At 37.8% G+C, this 11,984-nt stretch overlaps 2 protein-coding genes across 2 annotated transcripts; both read left to right on the forward strand.

Moving 5' to 3' along the window:
* The first annotated feature begins 18 nt into the window (after positions 1-18).
* Positions 19-2,296, forward strand: LOC100243458 (endonuclease 1). The gene is made up of 9 exons (XM_002269169.4): positions 19-155; positions 529-709; positions 790-897; positions 994-1,049; positions 1,137-1,220; positions 1,356-1,451; positions 1,587-1,651; positions 1,754-1,827; positions 1,972-2,296. Exons 1-9 carry the CDS (start codon positions 21-23, stop codon positions 2,094-2,096), a joined length of 924 nt encoding a protein of 307 aa, XP_002269205.1. The 5' UTR covers positions 19-20; the 3' UTR covers positions 2,097-2,296.
* Positions 2,297-6,448: 4,152 nt separating this feature from the next.
* Positions 6,449-11,586, forward strand: LOC100253444 (internal alternative NAD(P)H-ubiquinone oxidoreductase A1, mitochondrial). The gene is made up of 9 exons (XM_002262735.5): positions 6,449-6,665; positions 7,465-8,136; positions 8,247-8,460; positions 9,188-9,351; positions 9,442-9,507; positions 9,595-9,758; positions 9,839-9,953; positions 10,036-10,215; positions 10,354-11,586. Exons 2-9 carry the CDS (start codon positions 7,555-7,557, stop codon positions 10,507-10,509), a joined length of 1,641 nt encoding a protein of 546 aa, XP_002262771.2. The 5' UTR covers positions 6,449-6,665; positions 7,465-7,554; the 3' UTR covers positions 10,510-11,586.
* The last annotated feature ends 398 nt before the right edge of the window (positions 11,587-11,984 follow it).

Below are 11,984 nucleotides of genomic sequence, written 5' to 3' on the forward strand. Positions count from 1 at the left end.
TAGACAAATCTTTTGAGAGAATGGGGAAGTTTGGAGGTTTGTTTCGGTTGTCTCGGTCTGGCTTTGGTTTGTTGGTGGTATTCACTTTTGTTATGGCGCCTGGCGCTCTGGCCTGGAGCAAAGAGGGTCATATCATGACATGCCAAATCGCGCAGGTAACATCAATTTCGTTCCTGTAGGTTGTGGGTCTTCCTCTCATGGAGGCCTTGGCTGAAGAGCATTAGATAATCTCATTTTTAGGTTTCAAGATCAAGAAAGTTGACTATTTTAACCTAGAATAATTAAGAGTGAAAGTTCACTATTGGATTCTTATATCCCTCTGACTCAGGGAGGAAAATTGTGTATTCGAAATATCGGTTTTTTTTTCTTTCGTTTTTGCTATTATTTAGCAGTTTTCTTGGCCAACTTATACATAATATTTGTCCAATATTTTATAGAATCTGGAGCCTAAAACAGGCGCTACTGTCCTCCATAGTATTCATAGATTAGATTATGGTGATTAACAATTGCTATAAATTCAAATAATAGGCTCTTCTGGAGCCAGAGGCGGCAGAAGCTGTTAGAAATTTGTTACCTGACTATGTCAATGGAGACTTGTCGGCGCTCTGCACATGGCCTGATCAAATCCGGCATTGGTACAAATACCGGTGGACGAGTTCACTTCACTTCATTGATACACCCGATGAAGCCTGCACCTTTGATTATTCAAGTAAGCTTAATTCTTGGAAATTCTCTGAGATGCTATCAAAGGCAATGCATTAGTAACGTGAACTTGTTCTTGTCGCACAGGGGACTGTCATGATCCCCATGGATTGCAGGACATGTGTGTTGCTGGTGCCATAAAAAATTTCACCTCTCAGCTTTCTCATTATGGAGAAGGATCCTCTGATCGCAGATGTAAGGATACCAACTTCTATGAGTTTTTTCATTCATCTCAAACATGTTAGGTGTGGTGGGTGTTTGCTTCAATTTCCTGGTTTCTTTGCCTTGCAGATAATCTGACTGAGGCCTTGTTGTTCTTATCACACTTCATGGGAGACATCCATCAGGTATGTGATGTAATTTGAATGTCCATTTTATCCAGCGTTTTCACGTCTTTTTCTTGATCAGATTTTACTTCTTTCTTGTTCTTTCAGCCATTGCATGTTGGGTTCACAAGCGATGAAGGTGGAAACACCATAGAATTACACTGGTTTAGGCACAAATCTAATCTGCACCATGTGAGCAACAACAACTATGGCTTCTTTTTTCAGCTTCAAGACTGGAAAGGACACATTTTGAAAGCAAATGATTGGGCATAGCCCCATTTCTTAATATCCTGAAAGAAATAATCAGCAACTCTTTGCTGTGTATAGGTATGGGATAGGGAGATCATTCTTACAGCTGCTGCAGATTTCTACACAAAGGACATGGACCTCCTCCTGGAAGATATAAAAGGGAACTTCACTGATGTAAGACCAACTAAACACCCTTCCTGCATCTAAATATGAAATTATTTTCTTTGAATTATCAGAAAGATAAATTCACCAAAACAAAGAAAAAATAATCAATTTTTGTTTCATGTTCTTGGTTATTATACAACACAGGGAGTTTGGGCAGATGATGTTTCATCCTGGAAAGAGTGCAATGATCTCCTCACTTGTCCAAACAAGTATTTTCTCTCCCCAAGAAACACCTTTCTGTATTCTCTATGTGTTTCCTCCTAGCTACTTACTTCTGGTTCTCATCTATGCTTCTTTCTATACATACACAGGTATGCTTCTGAGAGTATAAGCATAGCTTGTAAATGGGGGTATAAGGGTGCTAAGCCTGGTTCAACTCTTGCAGGTAAGTCAATCCAGCTCTCCACATAGATGGAGTTCTAAGAGAACCTATTTTTTCAGTTCATTATTATAATCCAAAGACCATTCATTAGCTTGTTAACTGTAGGATGATGTTTAGTAACTATTTTGAGAATTGTGTGTTTAACAGATGAGTACTTCAATTCAAGGATGCCAATAGCCATGAAACGAATCGCTCAGGGTGGAGTTCGATTGTCCATGATTTTGAACCGGGTCTTCGGTCACACCCATGGAAAAATGTCAGCAGCAACTTAATCACATAACAATGCAAAATCCTGGAAGTTTGCTTGTATTCTTTAGTTAACCACCTCTCATGTATTAGCTTGACCATATCAGAAAAGCTCATTCATTTCAGTTCTGTCCAAGAACACCCACAAATGTATACCATCTTTAATTGATGTATGGACTTCAATTAATAAAATGTGCTCTATGTTAAGCTTCTCCCCAATGAAAAATACTAAGCCAGAGGTCACTTTCACTTGCAACAAAAGAAAAATGGCTAAAATAGAGGACCTTGACAAACAACAGAAGCAAATGGAATATGAGTGGGGAATTGGCCACAAAGTGAGAGGGAGATTTTGGCCTGCCAAATTGGGATGGTGGTCATGTCTTAAGGAGAAGAGGATTGGCTTCTGTGGTGTCCTCATTCTTCTGTTCCTTCAATTTAACTTTTAATCATGCTAGAAGCAAACAAGACGTCTGCAAGTCAAGCAGCTGCCTTTCTTGTATGAATAGCCATACAAGGGGGTCAGCAACTTTTGGCTATGATCCAACCAATTTGAAGTATATTCTCTTGCTCCAACTACAAAGTATGGAATTAGAGGGCATGCTCGCTTATTCTTGCAAGACTATCATAATTGTTTCATCTCAAAATTAAATTATACAATCCCCAACCCCAATCACAAGTAAAGCATATTCTCTTGGTTCTACCAATATCATAATACTTTTTTAACTTCAAAATTAAGTTTTATTAAATAATCTAACTTGACTTTAAAAAACCATATAAGAATGTACAGTTTCCTGAACTTCTCTTGAATGCTTAATTCATACAAAGGATGCAAGTACTGTATGACTCAAATTTATGTTGAGAAGGTTGGCTGAATAAGTTCACTGAATACCCTTATGCCTAAAATTAGGCATATAATTTCTATGCCCAAAATTAGGCATATAAATGGATTGAGTTTAGGTTAGGTATTAACAAATTGCTTATATAGTGGTTAGATATTAGACATTTTCTTTTGGGATTTTTTTATTTGCATTTTTAAGTAAAATTTTCTTAATTTTGACTGAAACTATAGTCAATGTAATTAAGTGCAATGTCTTAACATTTTAATGGTTAAATAAACCAAGTGTTTTAAAAAAACATATATATGTTTTATAGAGCATAAAGCATATCCTCAGCCTCAAATAGGAATCTAGAGAATATTCTTTGGTTCTACTAAGATAATTGTATTGTTTAATTTTAACATTAAGTTTTATTAATCCTAATTTAATGTGAGATATAAAACTCAATTTTTAACTTTAAAGACAGGTAAAGCCTGAGGGGGGGCTGCCATGACATGGACCAATGAAGCAAGGGCTGAGCTGGCCTAACATGAACAAACCTTGGGCCTTGAGCCTTCGGCCATGTGCATTATGAGTCTGGGGACATGATGAGCACCTCCAGCCAATTGGACCCAGACCCAAATTAGCCCATATAGGATGGCATTCGAGTATAAGTGGGACAACCGGGTTAAGAGGGGATTTGAGATTTTTTTTTTTCTTTTCCAAACCTCGGGTATCCGATTTGCCCTTATTATATACAACAAAATAAAATAAATTTTTTTATTACAAAAATTGACTTCTCCAAAAAATAAATTATAAAAATTTGTAATATTTATTTATTTATAAATTATATATTTTTTAATATAATACAAAAATGAGAATATATTTAAATAATAAGGACGAGATCAAAATAAAGTCACTCGATTATCATCCTTACTACCCTATCTTCAAAGAAAATCCCAAAAACAAGGGTATAAAACTATGAATGTAATGGGTTCAAATCTATTTATATCATAGCTAAATCATGGGTTTGAATTACATGTTAGGGATAAATTGTTAGATATACAATAATATTGTTCCTTAAGAAAAATGGTTATTGAAAAATGATGAGCATGTAATACCCGAGATGGTTAGTTACCACTATTATAAGCCTTAGTATGAGTCAAGGCCCCTATATGGGTGTGTTGTGTGAGATAAATCAAAGCTACTGTGTACCTCCAAATGGTTAAATTGTGAGTGAGATGAGTGTAGATGATTGTAACATTAAACCATTTTTATAAGCCTTGAGATGGGTGCGTTGTGTGGAATGGGTAATCACTGTACACCTTTGGATGGTTAAGCCCTAAGAAGAAATAGCTAATTAGATTTTAGATAAGATGGCCAAATCCTTCATCCTAATAAGTGGTACAAGAACCTTCGGTTGAAGATTTTTTGAAGAGAAAATAATAGAAAATAAAAGAGGATTACAAAATGAATTTTAATTTAAATGAAGTCAATTGTTCTTTCATCAAAATGTTAACGTGAAGCAAAGAAGAGTATGATGCACAATGAACTCGAAGTGTGGAATAAGGATTTGGTTTATACAAATTTTTTAAAAGACCGTATCATACAAAGATGGAAGATTAACCTAATGAAACTTGATCTACCATGGAGATTATTAGGAAGTATTTCAAGTTCCTAATTAATATGAATTTCTTTCTATATAAAAAAAAATATTGTATAAAATATTTCTTAAATTCATGTATTATTATAATTAAGTGCTTATAGAATAAGGAAAATTAGTATAAATATCTCTACAAACATTTTTATTTATAAGGGGAAACAATTATGAGATAAAATGAAGATAAAATTGTGAAAACTATATATGATAGATAAAGATGTGAAAAAAAGTAGAGACAAGTAAGAGGGCTCAAACACTCATGGAGTAAAGATGGTGTAGATATAAAAAGTGAGGGGAATATATGATATTATGGAACCTAATAATTGTATCTGTTTTTACCCTATGTTATAGTGAAATAATATCTCTCATCCGTTGGTATAAATATGATTGGTCGAACCATATTAAAACTTTGTAAATCTTTGCATTTGGATTATTTTATTTTTATATTTTTCTATTAATTAATGTGTTTGTGTTAAATTTTTCGTTTATATAATAAATGATATCAGAGTTTCCATTGACACAATTGTAAAACTCCAATTATATTTCTTAATTATGGGTCCACGAAAACAATCTATAAATGTGGGTACAACAAATTATGATAGTCCGTTAGCTCTTTCAATCTCTCTTATCTCACTCTTTTGCAAAAGAGGGTTCTTGATTTTTTTTTTCTTTATCCTTTTAAATCACTATAACATAAATTGAATATTGTTGTCACATCATGGTGATCAATAAATATAGCTTGCTTTGGATGATGACGGAGCTAACAAAACTTTGTATGAGGACAAATCTTAGGGGTAAGAATTCCAGCAAAGAGTGCAATGAGAAGATGAATGAAAAAGAAACATTAATAAGAATACATCTGAAAGTGTCTTTAGCTAAAATATTTCTTATAGAAACATTGTTTGGAAGAATTGCCTATTAAATGTTTCTCCAAGAAATGCTACAAAGTTTTTTTTTTAATTTTTAAAAATAATTTCTAAATTTGATCAAATATTTCATTTTCCTTCAAAAACATTTTTTATACTTGAGTATTTTTCATCAAACATACTCTAAAAAAGGCAAAAGAAAGAGAAGTTGTTTTGCACTACATCCATTCAACAACATGCCACACGAAAAATCTTAACCCCTCATTTTCCATACGTATATAATATGAATTACTATTTCATCGTCACTTCTTCTAGTTGGTGAGAAACAAAAGAGACGGTATGGTCAAAAATAGGATGTACGAACCTTCACGAAGCGAGATCTGTTCTTGTTTTAATTCAATGCGGGGTAGTTGGAAGAGTGACAGATGAACTATTCATGTAATGTCCAATCTATGGGAATGACAGACAACGAAAATTTAATAATCTTCGACGACAGACGGCTCCAAGATCCTGGGAGACTCAGCTTTCAACCCTCTACATTTGAAACACGACAGACAAGACTTCCAAATGAATTTGACACGAAATCTCTACCTCTCTCAACCGTTGCTTTACTTCCACGATTCTCGCAACATTCACCGGGCCGCTTGGGTCCCACTCAGAACGACCAATGAGCATGGAGAACTGAGTTGGGCCACGCAGTAATATGAGCTGCACCACTTGAGATCAAAACCCCCCATAAAAACTCACCGTCGGATTTCTGCTGCTGTACAGCTGGCGGCCGATCGTGACAAAAACCCCAAATTACCCTTTCCTAGATCAGCTGAGAAGCGATCCCAGTCAGCATCGTCCTTTTCACCTCGATTTCCAACGTCGGTTCAATGAACTCCTCTAACGACGTCGTTTTAGTTGTGGAAACGAAAACTGCCAATTTCCTAGTAGTTTCCTTTTCACATTTTTCTCCCACCGCCAGCCCATAATTCAGGAACATGGAAACTGTTTTTTTAATGTCTAAGACTTTAGATGGAAACTTTCCATTCTCCAATGAGTTTCTTGCTTTGCAAGTCGCCTTTTTTGAATTTTCAATGTTCTATACTTACATGATTCTAGGTTAAAACTGGCCATATATATGGGCTTTGTTGTGTTATGTGGTTACGAAGAAGAGTCAGTAACTCTTTTCTACAACTTCTCCTGAGATTCTGGACGTGCCCAACCTTTGAGCTTGACCCAGAAAGCTGAATTCTTCAAAACTGAAAAGTAATTTTCATGGAGTTTCTCCCCCATTCTTCATTGCTCTGATATTAACACTCCAATTTCATATGGCTTGTCTTCTGTTTTCTTAGATTTTTATGCATTACTTGTGGAATTAATGATGAAGTCCTTGATTTTTTGAATGATGCTGCTTTGTTGTGAAATCTTGTTTTTCTGGTACTTCTGGTTTGAGATGGTATCTTGTGGGAAACCCAAGACTCAGATAGAACAGGGGTTTAGCATATTAAGTTTTTCTTCTGATTGGTTTGGTTTGGTTTGCTCATTCATTTTGAGTTTAGGCTGCTTCAGGTTTGGTAGTAAAAGGTAAGGTTAAGGTGGCTGGTAGTAGATCTAGGAAACTTGGGAATCAAGTCAAGTAAACTTGGATATATTCAAGAACTGGTCAGTGGTCACCATGTTGTGCTGTTCCAGGATTTGATTGTGCCAGTTGGTATACAAAAATGTGTTTGGCAATGAAGGAGTGAGAGATTTTCTATGCGTTTGGATCTTCTATAATAGTGCAAGTGTTTGGTCTTTGTTGCTGTCATCAACTGATGAGCAAAGCTAAGTTGGTTTTTGTTTTGTGGGCATGGAGTAATCTTGGAAAGCATCGTTTCTGATGCATTAGTGAACTTGTCCATGCCTTTTGGACGAGAGCTCCAACCTCAAATAGTTATTTCTTTTCTTCCACACATGTTTTGAGAGAGTAATTAATTAGGCTTCCTCTATTTAATACTGCTTTAAGGTGTTCTTGTTTCATATATTTGCAATTTGTGTGGCTGACTCTCTCTTCTCCATCTTGCAGCAAATTTGAATAGGTCCATTTGTGGGATTGGGTTCTGAATAAGAACTTTCTAAGCATATAGACTGGTCTTGCATTAAGAAGCAGTCTACAATGGCACTGGCAAGGGCTGCAAGGAGTGGCTTCTTTAGGTCAAGAGGCGCCATTCCCAGTTACAGTTGTGGGAAAGATGTGTTCTTTGATGCGGGGCACACGCAGAAGTTTTTACCTTCCTTTGAAAATATTACATCAGGAGGCAATTTGTCGCAACTTTCCAGCGTTAGGAAGGTTGATATCACAAGTTTCGGGAGCCGGGGAATAAGGGCAACCCCCCAATATCAATCTCCTTATGCAGAGAGGGTCACAGAGGAATCTGATTTAGAGAATGATAGCCCAAGTTATCCAGGACTGGAGGCAACTAAGCCAGGGGAGAAGCCAAGGGTTGTTGTCCTTGGTACTGGGTGGGCTGCTTGTCGATTCCTCAAAGGACTTGACACCAAAATTTATGATGTTGTTTGCATAGCACCTAGGAACCACATGGTTTTCACTCCCTTGCTTGCTTCCACTTGTGTCGGAACCCTGGAATTTCGCTCTGTGACTGAACCTGTTGGTAGAATACAGTCTGCATTGGCAACGGAGCCCAATTCCTACTTCTATCTGGCCTCATGCACAAGCATCGACACAAACAAACACGAAGTGAGTGAACATCTTTATTGTACTATGCTTCGTGAGTGCCACTTATGAAAGTCTATGTTGTGTTGAAGACCATGTCAATTAAAAACCTAAAATCATTTCTTCATGATCAGGTATACTGTGAGACGGTTGGCAATGTTGGACTACCCCATGAGCCTTACCGGTTTAGAGTTGCATATGACAAGCTTGTTATTGCTTCTGGCGCAGAGCCATTGACCTTTGGCATCAAGGGAGTGAACGAACATGCATTTTTCCTTCGTGAAGTAAACCATGCTCAAGAAATAAGGAAGAAGCTTCTCTTGAACCTCATGCTCTCTGAAAGTCCAGGTAACTGATGTTTTTTCTTTCATTAGGTTCCCTAGTTGTAAAGAGTTAAGTACATTAACCTCTTACAAAACCTGCAAACATCATTTTGAATTAAAATTAATGGAACCAATAGATGGACATGATGGACTACAGATGGGGAAAGGAGGACATAAAGCAGGGGAAGGGGAAAGGAAGAATCCCCTGTATTCATTGTGATTTTATATATCAGATTGACAAAATTTGCGAAAACTTGTAGAGTTCCTGTTTGCCCTGAACTGTGGATTTCTTGTCTTCAATCTTCGCTATCTTCTTGTATATAAAAGGCTTTACAAAATATTACATGATATAATCCTACAGAAGGACACACGCAGCTGTGTGTCTTTATCCAAATTTCAGTATCAATCCCTTAAATAGGTCAATGTTGTGTTCAACATACTGACTGATTATTCAAATCAGTCCTTGTGATAGTTGCCATAGTTAACATAGTAGCCACTCTACTCAAGTTTGGACTTCGGAGAAGCTTTTAATGGGAGTTGCTCTGTTTTGACATTAAGTTTAATTTGTCCATTGCAATCCATTTTCTCATCCTGAGCCATATTCCATCCAAAATTTTCAGAATATGGAGTGCAATGTTTGAAGTTTTCGCCCTTGACTGCTTTAGCTTTTTCCATCATCAACACCTCACTAAAGCCAGGATTTTAAGCTCCTAAATGGAGTTTTAATGTTGGGATTGAATCCATTGTTGCAGGTATATCAGAAGAAGAAAAGAAGCGCCTATTACACTGTGTTGTTATTGGAGGAGGCCCTACTGGGGTGGAGTTTAGTGGCGAACTGAGTGATTTTATCATGAGAGATGTCCGTGAGAGGTACAGTACTCATGTTAAGGATTACATCCAAGTCACCCTAATCGAGGTATCCCTACAATTCTTTGCTATATCTTCTTCCAAATCTTGTACAAATATGTTAATACCAACCCTAAGTTCCAATTTTGTCCTTGAACAGGCAAATGAGATTTTGTCATCATTCGAAGTTGGGCTGAGGCAATATGCAACAAACCACCTAACTAAGGTAATTGAGATGCATTCCTGTATCTTTTGAGGAGAGTCTCTTGCTCGGTTTCTTGTATTGTGTATGACACTTGAACTTTTGTATCAGTCTGGTGTTCACTTTAAGCGAGGTGTTGTGAAAGAGGTGCATGCAAAAAAGATAGTCCTCAGCGACGGAACTGATGTTCCATATGGCCTCTTGGTATGGTCTACAGGCGTGGGTCCTTCAGAGTTTGTGAAATCACTGAACGTTTCCAAGTCCCCTGGTGGAAGGTATGGTTATTTACACTATATTTTTTATTTTCGTATTTGTTCTTCTCCTCTATATTAACTTAACATATGGATGTATATAGGATCGGTGTGGATGAATGGTTCAGGATTCCTTCAGTGGAAGATGTGTTTGCACTGGGAGATTGTGCAGGTTTTCTTGAGCAGACAGGAAAGCAAGTGCTTCCAGCCCTGGCTCAGGTCAGATATGTTATTCCACTAGCATATTTTATTTTTGTCATTGATTTTGAAACTAATAGGTTAAACGACATTGTGGGAACAGGTTGCAGAAAGGCAAGGAAAGTTTCTGGTAGAGTTGTTTAATAGGATAGGTAAGGAAAATGGAGGCAAGGCTTTGAGTGGGAAAGACATCCCAATGGGAGAGCCTTTCGTGTACAAGCACCTTGGCAGCATGGCATCGGTGGGGCGTTACAAGGCGCTGGTTGATCTCCGACAGTCCAAGGTACGCTGGTTGCTGACTCCATGTTCTTATGTTCACACTTGCAATTCAATTCAACTCCATCACGTTTTGTAATCGTTTGGGGGAACATGGGATGACTCACGAGTCATGATTTCTGACTCTGTGACTTATGTTTGGCAGGATGCCAGGGGCATTTCACATGCAGGGTTCATCAGCTGGCTCGTCTGGCGCTCAGCCTACTTGACTCGTGTCGTGAGTTGGAGGAACCGCTTTTACGTGGCTGTCAACTGGGCTACCACGCTGGTCTTTGGTAGAGACAACTCGCGCATCGGTTGAACTGTCATGAACCCTATGGCCTAAGCCTAATGTGTTACACGCCTCTCGCATCACCCATTTTCTAGATTCAGTGAAGGCATTCCAATTCAACCTTGACTTTGCCTTCTTGTCCTACAAATATGGGTCGTCGGTACACATTAATTATTATTGGCCTGCAAGGTGAAACCATACCCTAGGAAAAATAAATTGCCATTATCACAGCTGCCTTTATGTACAAACCACTTTATTTTTTTATTTTTATGTTTTTTTGTTCTGGTTACTTTGAACCAAGTCACTCCAATTGAATAAATTCATTACTCCAATTGGTCACACTTTAAGTCAATTTTTTTTTTTAAACAGTCAGCGTAAAAGCACCGCAACCGAGCAATTACCCACGTGTTTATTTATGGTGTGCGGCCGCCGAGTAAAGTTAGGTTCCGTCATAGTGACATCATCGTCCCTACCGCGTGCGGGTTTGTCTTTCAAACGCGTGGAATGCATTTTCCTCTCGCATGTATCACCGGACATTCATAAGACACGTGTGGAATGCACTGTTTTGGGAATGAATCATGGCCGTTCATTCTAATGATTTGCCACAGCGAGATAAGGCAAAATTGAAATATGAAACGACGTCGTTTCCATGATTGAAAACATTTGCAACAGCAAAAACAAAATCAATTCATTCAAAATTCCTGAAACGTTACAAACACAAAGGGGGGTCTATTCTCTTTACAATCTGGTGGTCACTAGAAACTTGAAAGATGAAGCGGCTGCGATCATTGCAAGCGCTGCAAAACCTCTCAATCTCTAAGGAAAAAAGAAAGCCTCAAAATTGAGTTCTCCGATTGGGATGTGACCGCCGGCCACTGAGTGTGAAGATGGACGCCACAGATTGGGCGAACCCCACCACGATCCCCATCTTCACCTGACCTCTCTTGGGGATCGGACGGCCAGAGAGCCTCTGTGAGAAGCTTCCACGGTTGATCATGGATCCTCCTGCACCATCCATAGTTTCACAGAAGATTGAAAGGTTTTCGATGCGGAAGCTTTGTAAGTGTAAAGGTAAAAGCTTTGCGAGTGTTAATTGAAGTGGGCTTGGTGGAGAGGTGAGGTGGGAGGCATCTGGGTTATATAGAGGATTCGGTTCTAAAATGCCCTTAGTTTTCTGTCAAATTACAATAATACTTTCTAATCTTAGTACCTTTTAATGAGGGCGTTGTTGTCATTTGGGAAAAAGCTATGATATGAGCAAAATAAAAGGTGTCGTCTTAAAGTGGGAGTCAAGCAAGGTTTTAAGAAAGTGAATTAATTCAACATGTGCGTAAAGATCACATGCCAATTGTGTGTATATCAATAAAAATTATAAAAAGTGAATTAGGCATCATTTGGCACGGGGCAGAGTGGGTCTGCCTAGGCTTTATGTCTTTTCACAAGTCCCAATAATTAGTATCTCCAATTAAATATGAATATCCTCTAATAATTAATAAACTATTAAA

Source organism: Vitis vinifera, chromosome 10 (assembly GCF_030704535.1).
Source record: "Vitis vinifera cultivar Pinot Noir 40024 chromosome 10, ASM3070453v1".
Taxonomy (NCBI): Eukaryota; Viridiplantae; Streptophyta; class Magnoliopsida; order Vitales; family Vitaceae; genus Vitis; species Vitis vinifera.